This window comes from Amblyomma maculatum, chromosome 11 (assembly GCF_055883805.1).
Source record: "Amblyomma maculatum isolate TAMU_Amacu chromosome 11, ASM5588380v1, whole genome shotgun sequence".
NCBI classification, from domain to species: Eukaryota; Metazoa; Arthropoda; class Arachnida; order Ixodida; family Ixodidae; genus Amblyomma; species Amblyomma maculatum.
In genome coordinates, this window is record NC_139354.1 from 44315659 (window position 1) to 44330351 (window position 14693).

Consider the following 14693-nt stretch of genomic DNA (forward strand, 5'->3'; position numbering starts at 1 on the left):
GGCCGCGATCCCTCCGACTTCAGCCACGGACACCATGCGAGGAATAAAACTCATTTTTATGTCCTGCCTCGGCCTTTCTGCGTCTCTCGTTGGCAGAAGAATCACCCACACCCGATCATCGTGACCAGGTGCCAATAATATGGCTCACATTAATTTCAGACTCAATGTAAATGCTGCAATCATGCAGCAGCTGATTTAAGAATGCTCTATTTAAAAAGCCTCAGCAGAATTAGGCGACACATGTCCGCTTTTGTTACCATTAAAAATAATGTGCAAGCTCCCGCCAGGAACCACTAATATCATTCTGAATGTCAAGAGTGCAACCACGCTTCGTGCCGATTGATACTGTGCAGTAAACTGATATACCTAATCCTATATAAATTTCACATCATATTTTCAATAGGCAAGTGCTTTCCAAAACTTGAAATTCGTCCCAGAAGAATGTGGACTTGGCCTGCTACTTCGCGCTTGTAACCGAGGCACACCAAAAACGAAACCATGCATGTGGGTCAGGTGTGCACAGCTGTGATGCGAAGTTCTGAAAACAAAACATACCGAAACAAAACTGGCTACCTGTGGCACCACTAACCGTAGGTTTCTTTAGCCTTACAGCATTTTTACAGTCTTTCTCCTGTCTTCTTTCAATGATAAAAGTGTGCATGCAGTTTTGAAACGAGTCGCAACAATTCAGATATGTAGCAGTAATTGCACATTTGTCAGTCTCCTCACACAGTATCATACAAATCTCATAGAATCTCATGCGGTGTCATTATCATAAAATATCTTCCATAATTTATTATCATGTGCGATTATATGATATATGCATGTTATTTTTTCACAAAACTCCGAGGTTATTGCACCACAGAACTTTTTTCACTAGGGTGAGTTAATGCCTATATTTGTTGCTTTGTTCTCAGTGGCATTTGGGTTATTAGGAGCTGGTTTCAATGCTTATCAGTTTAGGCTTAAAGCCTTCTTCCCAGTCATTTTTTATGGGTGCGAATAAGTTATTTCCCTCTTTCTGTGTCAAATCCAGGAGAATTCATTTTTCTCTTCAGTGTCCCTTTAAACCGCCACGTTTTTGTGCTACGCTTAATTGAATACTGAAGGCCATCAAATGTCTTCCGTCCTTGCAGTCAGCCGAAATGCTAATGCACGCAGCTATTTGTATATCTGCAAGCCCAAGTTAAAACTGTGGCTCGTGGCTGGTTTGTCGGAGGTATGAACCGCAACTGTATGATAACAAAGTACTTGAATTGTGATTTAATTCTGCCTCCGAAAAACATGCATGAATCTGGAACCGACATGTTAAAGCATTCCCCTACATATTATTCACACCAATCGCCTACGAATTGTATTGAATAGCTGACACAGTAATTGATAACTCCCTCCTGAAACATAAGCTACTCCTCAATATGAAATACTTGGATAGCAGTGCTTTCATATACCTACGCCCTTAGCTACACAGGTTTAACTTTTCAAATTAGCCTATGCAATATCAAAAACAACATTCTCGCAGCTGGTGCCACGAAGTACTAGACAAGGAAATGCAACAGTATATGTAAGGAACAGCCCCAACCACTCAGATGTTGCCTGTTAAACTTGCACCAATGAACACACATGGAGCCACGGAGTAAATCGCATAAGAGGGAGTCCTAGGATTCAATATTGTGAAAATGTTGTATCTGCCCCGTTTTTTCCCCATACACTTTTAATGCGTGAACATTAGACGACACATGTTATGGGCAAGATAATGTGAGAAGAACGCAAGAGGTGAAGCCTCTGAAGGTGACATAGCCAGGAACCGACAAAGTAACGGGCTACAGTCAAACCCACTTATAACAACATTGAAGTGCCAAGAAAATATCGCTGTTATAACAGGGCTAAGCTGCATGGAGGCATTGTTTGCAAGCCTTTCTTTGTTAGCGTTGGTGCTCAGTGACCAAGTTTGTTATAACCAGCAGTTTGCGAACTGCCGCTTAAAATCCCTGAACCCTGACCTGAAGCTCCGGCTTTCACCTGGCCTACCCCGATATGAAGAAACTTTGCTGTGCCGCCTGTGGGCTGGCGTAGCATTCACAAACTCTTATTCTTTTATGACAGGCATGGCAAACAGCCCTGCATGTACAAACTGTGGGTGCGACGAGTCTATAGGCCACATTCTTTGCGAGTGCCCTATATACAGTGAGGAAAGACAGTGTCTATGCCGTGCGCTGCAGCATCTAGATGGACGCCCATTAACTGAAATTAAGATTTTAGGCCCCTGGCCACGGCGATTGTCTGCAGTGGAGGCCTCCCACGCACTGCTCCTCTTTATGAAAAGCACATGCCTAATCGAGACTCTGAGTTTGCTGTTAAGTGATTTGACTGACTTGTTGAGATGTGACATGTCTGTGATATGACTGTACTAACTTCACCCATCCCTCTCACAACTTTTATATCCACTCACCCCTTTCCCCCAGTGCAGGGTAGCAAACAGTTTTTTTTTTACTCGTTAACCTCCCTGCCTTTCCTCATTTTCCTCCTCTTCCTTGTTATAACCAATAATCTACCATTACAGCATTGCTATATGTTGGTTATTTTACAATAGAACATAAGGTAAAACTGACAGTGCTGCTGCTGTCCGCTGTTATATTCGATACATTGTCCAAAACGGTATCATTATAAGCGGGTTTGACTGTATGTGACAAATAAATCATGACATGGCAGGAGATGTCAACTCGGAACTGTGAGAATTGTTATCGTGCACGTTTCTCAGGAAACATTTCTCATTTTTTTATTTTACTGTGCACACCCTGCCTATGAGCATGGAATGGTCGCTACTACCATTACTGCGATCATGGAGACACCGACACACTTGCTTTTAGCACTTTGGCTGTGTCGGGTAATGTGACACTGCAGCTCTTCCGAGGAGTGTCACTGGTTGATGGAATAGCTGACACCGATAATTTGTCCTCAGGTTTTGTTCCTTAGTGCGGCGCAGAGAGCTGGCAGGTTTAACTTGATGGGTGGTCATATGCTTCGTTACGAGCTCTCCATATCCGAAATGCATTTGGCGCTCATTCCCAGCATTCACGAGGGAGACCATCATTTATGCCGAAGAAACAAAGTGAGCAGTAGGCCGGAAGTTTTAATGCAGCTTCTAAACAGATTATGTGCGAGTGGCGGCGGCAGTGAGAAAAACATTGCAACTCTGATGCAAAGTGAAGAGGCTTCCGTGGAATGCATTTGGGACGCTTTCCAGATACAGAGGCGAAGTGTACAGCCTATATGACCTAAAACGTGATCTGAAGCGGGGTTGAGTTGTCCAGCTAGACAATAAATTCATCTACCAGTACGTTTTTTTTTTTCTGGACATGATATATGGGGGTTGACTTTCTATTGTGCAAATACCATAGTCTTTCCAAAATGTGGTAGCTTAGGACTGTATGCTAATCAGTATGTGTGAGAGAAAATGAGAGAGTCCATGTAGCACACTTTAAAAGGCAGAACCAACGTGCAAGAGGGATCCAGTTTTGTAGCAGTGGAAAGTTCTGAAAATCCAAAACATCACTGTGAGAGTCAAAGAAACTAAGCAGACCGCAAAAATGGCTTTCACGATTTCGCTGTGTCGCCAAACGTGAGAAATACGAATTTTTAGGCCTGCCTCACTGCCTCAGCTACTTAGACTACTAAGGCCAAGGTAGCATGACTGAATGCTGGTTCCAATACAATAGCACTCGTGTGATGAGACTTGACTTGAAGACCCTGAAATGCTTGAAAAACTAGTAACTGCTTTTGTAGGGGGTCACAAAAGCCACGAGTGCTGCTAAGGAAGAGATTAAGACAACGATTTCTTCAGATCAGCAATAGCCAGACGTGTACCTTTAAAAAGATTGCCTGAGAAAGCCTTCAGTACTGCCAGAACTTTTAAGGTGACACCCACCTGCTGCAGGTTCTCCAATCCTCTGCTATCACTTTGTTAAGTTTCGACACCACCATGCGAGACAAAATCACCTCTTTTTGATGTAAAATTCTCCTAATGGCTGCTCTCTGAGGCTTCTTCCCAAAGCTTTCTTGAACATGAACTTTAAGTGTTTATATTCTGAGCACTCACAAGTTCAGTCATCTTACTATTAAAGATGTAGCTTGCCAGTCTTTAGTTAGACTTTCAATACTTTGACAGAAATATTAAGGCTGAGTGGTAGCAATGAAGAAGCATGGCCAGTGCCAAATACAACAATGGCTCGACCAGCTTTAACATCCACTATCACTAACTGTCATCACTGATCACCCTGTTATCACTAACAGCTTGCCTGAGTAAAACGCATTTGGGAGAACACAGGCTCAGCTGAAGTGATCAGAGCAGAACTTTCTCATGCTTGCTTCTTTACAGCAGTTGCAGCAAGCAATGTGACCAGCAAAAGCAACCCATCACACAGCAGAGCTAGCCTTCAACTATCATCTTTTGCTTTTAATCTCGCAACTTCTTGAAACAACACGGCAATTCTGCCTGTGCTACTAAAAAGGGAGGCCAAAAGAGAAGGAAAAAAAAATAAAAGGAGAAAAACAATTTAACACCCTCCCAACACCCACGCTGAACATTTGCTCTTCTGTTGTGAATCTTGCACCATGATCACGGTAATTTCCGCTTCGTCCGCGTGAACAGTTTTCCTCGTGAACGCGCACACACACAGGTTGAGCTTGGAAGGGAACATCCCCGTACGACTAGCAGCAGTTTGTTGGTTTCACAATTCGAGAAGACACGTGGCGTAAAAGCGGTGGCGGCAGTGGCGGCGTTTGCGGCTGGGAGAGTCTTTTTTTCGCCCGCAGTCTTCCCCAGAAGAGGAGGAAGGCCAGCCGCTCATGCCCGCCTGAAGTAGACAAGCACGCCGAGGAGAATGGCCATCACGGTCATGACGTAGAGGTCCCAGTCGGGACCGAGGGCATCACTGGGGCTGAACTTGGGCAGCAGTTTGTCCCACTGTTGCTGAGGGGCAAGAGGGAGTGGGAAAAATATGGTGCAAAGCCAGCATTTGAGAACAAAGTACTATGAACTATCCTTAATTTCAAGTTGATTTGAAATGGAAGCTTTCAATATTTTCTTTTTTTTTGGACGGAATGCTCTGGCCCTGTCGACATGAATTGTAATGGAAAAAGAAAAAAATGAAAACTGCACAATATGAACTACACGCCATCTGTCTGCCACCCATGCCAACGACGCGTCAAAGCATCACAGTTAGTGCCATTGTGAACAGATATATAGCTCCAGCCAAAAGTTTAGGGCACATAATACTACCACCAAAACATTATTGCATCCTTGTCTCCCTCTATGTTGCCTAAAACAGATACCCTAAACAGTAAAAGTTTGTTAGCTCGAACAATATCGAGATGCCAATGCAATTTGAAAGAAAAAAGAAAATGAAGCTTGAACTAATGAATACAAACAGGAAAGAACATATATACAGCAGAAGTAATCTCAAAGGGTGTGACTCGCATGTGCAACCTTCAGGTGACTTTCCCACTTCCACTCATTCCTGAGTCACAGTTTGCAAGGTTTGCAAGGTTGCACTCTGAGCCTCACAATTTGCAAGGTTTAGCTCGCACTAACTGCTGCAACTGAGCCAGTTAACAGTGAAACGAACTGCCCAGAACTGTGGCGTACAGAGTACAAGTAAACAGACACTAAGCCACGCAGAAAACTACTAGGGGGCCTCATTACAACATACATGAGAAGGGGCAGCCAACAGCCACTCACACAAGGCAAAGCAAAGGAGGCATTTTTTTAAATTTATATGAAGTATTACTTAAACTTGGAGATAACTGACTAGAAACTAAAGTACAAGAAAAAAACGACTGCATGGCTCTGGCGGCATCCGAACCCACGACCACCGAATTTCGCACCCGATGCTCTACCACTGCGTTACGGCAACGGCCGCTTAAGCCTTCTCTCATTTCTTTTGATAATGACAGTCCTACTATTGCTTACACCAGACTACTTCACTATGGGGCTCCAGCCATTAGTAACCGAATCGGAGCATTTTTGAAAGCCTGTGTATGTGCATGTTAGTGCAAGTACGCTCTTTTCTAGGGAAAAAGTTGGGGCAGAAAGATACGGAGATCCCAAGAGTATGCATTCCTTATCACCCTATGAAAACCGGCAAGGTTTTCTCGCGAGAACAAATAAGAAGGTAACATGAACTGGGAATGCAAGTGCCTCACCTCCTTGAGGTAAGCAAACCCATACAGCAGACCAAGCTTGACGAGTGCCAGTGCGACGGGGAGCTGGGCATCTGCACTCGTCTCGGCCGCCATGTCGTAGTAGCGCTTGGCCAAGTGAATGTCCTGCAAGAACAATTGTGAACATGCTGCTAAGCACTCATCGTCGATTCATTAACACGAAACACATATCTCTGAACTTGTACTAATTCAAAAAGGCCCCAGACGGCACACCACAGACACGCATTATACTATGGCGGCCTATCAAAATCATGAAAAGGGGGAAAATCCATGCCAGTGCAGGTACACTCAGAAACAAAAGTATGCAGGAAAACATTTATTTCTTTGTTGCCTCGCTAGTTTTTCCTGCATTATTTTTTTTCTCCGAATGGGGCGTGCATGTCCTCTCGTGATTCAGCACATTTTATTCACTACATTTGCTCAGTCACACGGAAATAAATAATGTTCCATGAGCTCACGTCCTGCAAACTTGTGTCCCTCAACTGCACTCGAGTGTCCCACAAGAAAAGCCAAGCTATTCTGGCTTTGTCTTGTGTTTTGACTGCTTGGTTCGCTTTAACAGCACAAGGGTAGAGTGGTCAAACAAGGTCACGATTAACACACTGGGTCTAAATGGCACAGTCAGAAGCCCAGGGGGGGTCAACGATTTCACTTCGCAGAAATAGACCAGCAGGCCAATCGAAAGAATGTAGCGATAGGGAAAGGTTGGAACCCAAACGTAGCCATGCGCATGGAGCGTATGTTCAAACAACCACAGCTCTGTGTTCTACTTCAGAAACTGCTATAAAATGTGACTACACAAAAATGCAAGCTCTGACATTTTCTTAATATGTTTGTGCGTGAAAATGCCTAGCTGATGAAACCATAAACTCATTACTAGCGTACTACATCACTTATTAAGGACTAAAGTGTCATTCAGTAAAATAAATTACCATTAAAATCGAATACCCTCTATTCAATAGTAAAAAAAAAAACCTTTTTAACCGACCTTCATTAAATTAGGAAATTCAGGCTTGTGCACGAGTCCCGTCAAACGGTCAGATGAGTATACTGCATTGAAACCATGTTTACTAGCACGGCCCGGGGCTTGCATTGATCATTTGGATGGCCTGCCGAAGCAGCCCCGCATCAAACTCTTACCAGCTCAACAAATGACCATCGAAATTTTCATCGCCCACCTTGAAATGCATTGAAATGCAAATAAATTGTTTTCTGCACACCTTTGATGAGCATGCAAAAGTAGGACCGTTCCCTGACGTGGCGCCGTTAATAACACGAGATTCTAGCCAAGCAGTTTCGCTTTCTGCAGCAATAGCAGCTCCCAGCCTCAAAACAACTACTGCCTTGATAATGACCTCTTTTTTTTCTTTTTTACTTTCCTTAAGGGACCTTGCTACTATGGTGAAATGGGTACTTCTGCCGCTCTCATCTGGATGGAATTTTCATCCTTTCAGCACTCAGAAACCGCACTAGTTAGGTGCTGTTTGTCTGGTGAAGCCTCACTGCATGCAGCAACCCTAGGGCTGCAGCTCTATCATGTCGCATGCTGGAGTCGATCACGGATACATTATCAGCGTAAAACAGTTATACTAATTTGGACATCTCTTGCATTCGCTGAAATTCCGAATCAACAAGGGTTTACAGTAGGCGTTAGGATTAAGGCGCAAGCTTACAGTGCAAAAAAAAATGTCTGAAGATGACGGCTTAGAGAGTGGTTGACACTCTGGCTCAAAAGAGAGTCGCGACTGGATTATGACATAGATTAAGTGATTGGATTATGATGTGGATTGGGCTTGCCTTCTTGAGCCCCAGTCCCTGTTCGTGCATGTAGCCAAGGTTGAACATGGCCTGTGCGTTGTGCTGCTGCTCGGAGGCCATGCGGTAGTGGGTGGCCGCCGTCTCGTAGTCGATGCTGGTGCCGTAGCCGTAGTAGTGGTAGTCGCCCAGCTTCACCCGTGCCACCGAGTAGCCTGCGAGCAGTTGTTCGAGAACCCCATTTTAGGGCAGCCGCGCCACATGCAACTGCAGATTAACGATTTCCGACAACTCAGAGGCCTAAAAAAGCCAGGAGTTGTAAAATTGCAGCTTTTATCGTCCTCAACTAATATGTGGCCTATGAGAATTGATTGCAATCCCCTGGGGTGTGTAGACAGCGCGCAAGCATTCGTGCATCTCGCCTGCATCTAAATATAGCTTCTAACGCCACCATTGAACCCACAGCCTTTGCGTGACGGGCTGTACACCAAAGCCACTGAGGCATAGGTGTGTAAGGGGCCAGCCGCTGTGTAAAGCTGAATGAAGAGCACAATGACTCCCTGAACTTTTAAAGATCCCCAGGTGGTCAACATTGCTCCATAGGCCTCTACTATGGGACTTCTTTCGCTCCCACCTTCCTCTGTTCCCTCAAATCTGACAGATACTGCGCCTTACCTTTTCTATAAACCAATTTACTGTTTACAATCCTATAAATGAGAGAAATTTAAGGGTGAATCGATTGGATTGATGCGGAGGAAATTTAGTAGCAGTTTTCTTTCACGCACCAATTTAGCCCGATCCTGATTCAGCTCTGAACCTATTCCAATTCTAATTCTAGTCTTCTGCTTTCATCTTTAATCGCTACTTTTATTCATCATTTTTCATCGGTCATCTCTAATCCAGCCTCTTTGTCCTACAACCCGAGACAGAAACCAATGCCATCATCCACCATCACGAAATTGTTAGATTGCATCATTATAACAAGCTGAAAACAATGCTGAAAAGTGGCGACACGATCGCACCAGACAGCATGCCTTTATTGATGACTGACATATGAAGGGATGGGCAAAGGGTCAGGCAGTCCAGTCCAATGCAAGCCTAGAATCTGGCCTTTCATAAAAAAAAAAAATAATAATAATAAAAAAAAAGATCTTGCATAATGCACCCTCCCCCCAAATTGATGCCAACTTTTCTGAATAAAAGGTGGGTTCATTACAAGAGTAAATACAGTACAACCTCGATAATTCGAACTCGGTTAATTCGAAATCCCTGATAATTCGAAGGTTTTCTGCGGTCCCGTATTTTCCAATGTAAATTTGGCCGGATAATTCGAACAGGCGGCCTGCGCCAGCCCGGTTAATTCGAAAATTTGGACTGCTATGCGGCAATGCCTGATCCATGTTTCGCCGCAAACCCGGCGAAACGACGGCCCTACGGAGCCGCGAGGCAAAGCCACATAGTAATGGTGATGATTTATAGGCGAAGCGCCCCTGCCGGAGCACTCTCTGCACAAAAAGCGGTCCACAGTGCGCCTCGCGCACCGCCGAAACACGCACCTGCAGAGGAGAAGACGTGCTTCACTGCAACACGGCGGGCATACCGGTTTTTATCACGTGACCTCGCCCCCACTCCATCCCTTGGTGTGCTTCGCCCACTCTTCCCCCGTGCCTCCGACGCTGCAAGTACGCCACCACCACCGCCGCGCCAGTCTCGCCTGCGCCATTCTTTGTGTTGTGCGCTGTGGTTAGGGGTCGGCTACTGTGCCGTTTTTTTGGGCGGGACTGTGCAGAAGTGCTAGCTTTGTGACCGTAGCAGTGCAGAAATGCCAAAGTACAAGACTTTAACGCTGCAGCAGAAGTTCTGCTTGATCCAGAAAGCAGGCAAGAGCGCTTGTTCGAAGACCGAGTTGGCCAAAAGGCATGGCGTGCCCCTCTCGACGTTGTCCAAAATATTGAGCAACAAGTCAAAAATACTAGAGGCTTACGGCAAGACCTATTCTTCGAAGCGGTCACGAGTGCGGGCTCCCACGTATCAAGATGTGGAAGCTGCTCTGCTTCGCTGGCTGCAGAAAGCAAACGCTGCCCACCTTCCCGTCAATGGAACGCTACTGCGGGAGAAGGCCAACGACCTAGCTCTACAACTTGGGCACGAGGAATTCAAGTGCAGCAATGGATGGTTTTGCCGTTTTAAGGAACGCAATAATTTAACCTTTCTCACCGTCTGTGGTGAGAGCGGCAGCACTAATGAGAGCGTTGTCGAGGATTGGAGAAACCACACATTGGCGCCGCTGCTTAGCGAGTACGGTGCAGACGTTTACAACCTTGACGAGGCTGCACTTTTTTATAAGATGCTGCCAACAAAAACATTCGCAGTGAAGAACACCGCCATCAAGGGTAGGAAACAGGCCAAGGACAGGATTACTGTGCTGTTCGGCGCAAACATGTGCGGTAAACACAAGCTGCCGCTACTGGTCGTCGGGAAGACGGGGAAGCCTCGCTGCTTCAAAAATGCGCGGCTGCCGCCAAAGGATGAACTCGCCTACAGGCACAATAAGAAAGCCTGGATGACAGGTGCAATATTTGAAGAGTATGTGCGGCAACTTGACCGCAAGTTCGCGGCCACGGGCAGGAATGTCCTATTTGTCGTCGACAACTGCCCGGCACATGGCGACATCCCACATCTCCAGGCCATCAGGATGGTATTTTTACCTCCAAACACCACTTCGATCTCACAGCCGATGGACCAAGGCGTCATTCACCACACTAGGAAGATTTATCGGTACCACCTGCTCAAGCGCATGCTCCTTTGCTACGACAATGGCAAGGAGTACTCCATCGACCTCCTCGGAGCCATATGCCTCATGGTGTACGCTTGGAAACAAGTGGAGCCCACATTGATCAGGCGGTGTTTTGAACACGCTGGTTTTTCCAGTGAAAGCACTGTTGATGCCGATGCAGACCACCCATGTACTACTACTCTTGACGAAGAAGGAGCAGAGTATTGCGACCGCATCAATGCGCTCTGCGCAGAGGATGAGTCCAACACAGTCGGCTTCGCCGAGTATATCAACATTGAGAGCGAAGAGCAGACTGGCTACTCTGACTTGGAGAGTGAGATCACTGCTGGTACGAACATGCGCGATGACAGCGACGATAGCGACGACGACACCGACGAGCCTCCCCGAGCACCTGCTCTTGGTGAAGTTATCGCATCGCTGAACGTTATCCGCAGTTTTGTTGAGTGCCGCGGTGGAAGTTCAGAGATGTTTCGTCTATTTGACCAACTCGAGAGCATGACCTTAGGAGCCGCAAACTACCGGACGCGGCAAACCAGCATCTCTGATTACTTTCAGTAGTAATTCAAAATATGCCAAATAAAGGTAACACATTCCTGCAACGAATTTTTTTGCCTAAGTCTTATTTCTTGGTGTGTTCGGTTAATTCGAAAACCCGCTTAATTCGAAGATTTCTCGCGGTCCCGATGACTTCGAATTAACGAAGTTGTACTGTACGGTGCATTTGGCCTCATCACCTGTCCATGAAATGTGGATCTCTGTGCCGGATACCAAGTTGTACTCTGGGCCATTAACATGCCTTTGAAAACTCCATAAGGGCTTGCAGACTCCAATTTGGAACAAAATTGTTGTTTGGGCCAGTTGGTTCATAGTACTTGGCACATAAAAGAGACCAGAGCGAAAAAACAAGGACAAAGAAACACAAAACGACAGGACGAGTGCCCTCCCTTCGTTTTGTGCACCTTTGTCCCCATTGTTTTCGTGCTGGTCTTTTTTAAGTTCCAATGTGGAAGGCAAGTGTTGGGTGATTTCATTGCGAAAATGTGAAGACGGAGGTCTCAGCAAAGCAAACCTTTTGCATGAGGAGGTTTCTTTCGTTCCCTTTGCATTGTGTACTTGTTGAAAACTATTCAATCCTTCTAAACTAATAAGGGTAAAAAGACAGAATACTTTAAATTCCCCCCTTTTGCCACACCGAACTGCAAATATATAAATAAATAAATACAAAAATAAAAGGAACAGAAACAAAAGGCCCCCTTCACCTTGTGCTGCCGCTCTGTTCCAGAACAGGAGGGCCCAGGCGAAGGTCTCATTCTTAGGGAAGTGCTTGCTCTCACCTGCAAAAAAAAACAAACAAAAAAAAAAAAAAAACAATCATGGAAAGGGCCATGGAGGCTCTATCTACGCAATATTTAAGGGGGGACGCGGGCTTTGAAAGTCGAAAAATCGCGAAAAAGTCTGCTTTTCAAAAAGTACATATCTCGGCTGTATATGTTATAAACTACCTTTCCTCTAATTATAAACGCCTAATTCACCGTGGAACTGCTTTAAATTAAATATACAACTGGGCGCGGCAGCCCCAGAGTCGCGAGCGAACGGCAAAAGTACGCAAACTTCGCGCGCGCCATTTCTCTGCCACTGAACTGAGTGCCGCCATCTTGGTCTTGTTTTGTTTGTGAATGCTTTCCCTTTTCCATATTGCCTTCGCCGGCGGCGTCCGCGGCGTAGCAGAAGCATGGTTCGCGTGTGATTGGGGGCCTCACAGGGATTGTTGAGCTTCCCGCGTCTCGAATTCGGGCTGTGATTGGACAAAGCGCGCGCTCCGTGAGAACGCGGGGGATCGCGTGACTGCTATTGGCTGCTGCACGCGCTGACGCAGTGGCCCCTCCCCGGCGCGTCGTCTGCTCCGACTGCCTACTGAGCTGGCGTTCTTTGTACGCTCGCTGAATCGCTTCAAGTTTCACCATTTTGAGATCGCCGTGATCATCGCTCGTTACGATTTCTGGTGGCGTGTTTTGAACGGTTATGTGCACTTTGTGGATTATTGCACGGTCGGCCACGATGCGCGCTAAGAAGTTCAAAACACTGCATACGTCGTCGTTCTGTGAATGCCGTCCGAATCGCGAAGTTAGCGAAAAGCGTCGTCAACGGGCGCAGAGACGCTTCTATTAGTGCTGCTTCTGCTACATCCCTACTAGGCCGACTGCGCTGCCACTTCCAACTGCGTATCTTTCGCGTGAACGTAAGGAGCCGGCGTTTGAAGCGTGCCTGCTGTACCGACCATCAACCTCGGCGATCTCGGCCTCCCGTATCGCGTCTGTCATCGCAAGAGATAAAGCGTCGTCAGCGTCGTCCGCTGTTCGCATGAAAATGCACTTTCCGAAGGAATCGGGGAGGTGGAAGCACAACGTGCTGCAGTGAAAAACAAACTTTAGACTTGAAAATGCTGTTTTAAACTTTAAGGGCCATTTTCTCAGAATGAATTTTTTTCATGGTATGGTTGCTTATTCCCGCAGTATTTCTGGAACCGCTAATCGGATTCCCACCTGGTTTTTTTTTATTGTGTGCCTGAATAAATTTCCGAGGGCAAGACAAGCTCATTTTTTCAAATTATTGTGTCTGGAATTTATAATAAACAATCAAAATTAGGCTAATGCAAGTCCAATTAGTGGCACTAACCTCAATGCACTGCTAAAATTTTTCGGCAGGGAAATTAAAAAAAAGGGCTCTGTCTTGCCCTGTGGTACCTATTCAGGAACGTTCATAATGAATTTCATAGTGCCAACACATTTTGCAAGTTCACCAGGCATGGAACAAGGAACCCATGTGAACCATTCTGATATACTTCTCTAACTTGAGTACCAATGTGCGCAGCTCCATGAAACTTTGCAGTTATTCAAATGGCTGTGCCATGAGTCTACCCTGAAAATTTCATTCAATTATCTCAAGAAACAACAAAGTTGGTATTCAAAGGTAGCCTCCCCCCTTAAGTTTTAGAATCTGAAGAGGGAAAAGAGGGCTCACTTACAATCGAAACTAAAGCATGGCATCATCAACAAAGGCGACACAAATGAGGTATCACGGACACTACACCGTTTACAATGTTATGTGCCCCTTACGGCTCTCCCCGTATCGTACAATGCAGATGTATAGCCAGGAAAAATATGGTAGCTTTCAAAGGGAGAATGTGAGCCTGCTTTGCTGTTTGTGATGCCATAGGTAATGTAATTTTAGTACAACAAGGTCAGCTAAGCAAAAGTGCGTCACGCTCATTGTACTTTGTCTGAATTTAGGACCACTTTACCTTACACCTCACCTCGCAGAAAAATCAGAAAACAGCAGGTCAACAGAAATCCTACATGAACCAAAAAAAATGGAGCACGGTAACAAAGGTTCGTTACGAGTAATGAACTGTATTCACATTAATTATTATCTTCAGCTCAGCATACACCTATCACTGCTGGATCCCATGAGATAAACAAAACATAATGCCTCCTTAACGGGACACGACCTTTGAAAAACAAAAAATGGCGAAACAGTCGATTTTTGAAAGATTATACATTCTAGCAGTATATCTTTTATAAACTATTCTTTCTGCAATTGTCAATGCCGAACTCGCCGTAGAAATACTGGAAATTATATAACAAGTGGCTGCAGCCGCGAAGCTGTAAACAAGCGTTTGAAAATTCCCAAACTTGGCGCGAGCCAATCCTCTTCCGCCGAACTGAGCGCTGCCATCTTGGCCTTGTTTTGTTTGTGAATCCTTGAACTTTCTTTCGTCACCTTCGGCAGCAGTTTTCGAGTTTCCCGCACTCGAATTCAAGGCTGCAATTGGACAAAGCTCGCGAGAACGCTAGGGATCAGGCGGCTGCTATTGGCTACTGCGCCTGCTGACGCGATTGTCACCACCGGCTACCCCCTCGCG

The 14693-nt window shown here is 45.6% G+C and overlaps 1 protein-coding gene across 1 annotated transcript in view; it reads right to left on the reverse strand.

Moving 5' to 3' along the window:
- Positions 1-4427: 4427 nt before the first annotated feature.
- Positions 4428-14693, reverse strand: part of LOC146173695 (protein sel-1 homolog 1-like) — a 38238-nt gene continuing 27972 nt past the window's right edge. Inside the window, exons 13-16 of the mRNA XM_084583432.1 lie at positions 12031-12105; positions 8017-8189; positions 6202-6324; positions 4428-4969 (exon numbers count right to left, since the gene is read on the reverse strand). Coding sequence (XP_084439558.1) covers positions 4844-4969; positions 6202-6324; positions 8017-8189; positions 12031-12105 — 497 coding nt within the window. The 3' untranslated portion in view covers positions 4428-4843. The remainder of the gene's footprint in view (positions 4970-6201; positions 6325-8016; positions 8190-12030; positions 12106-14693) is intronic.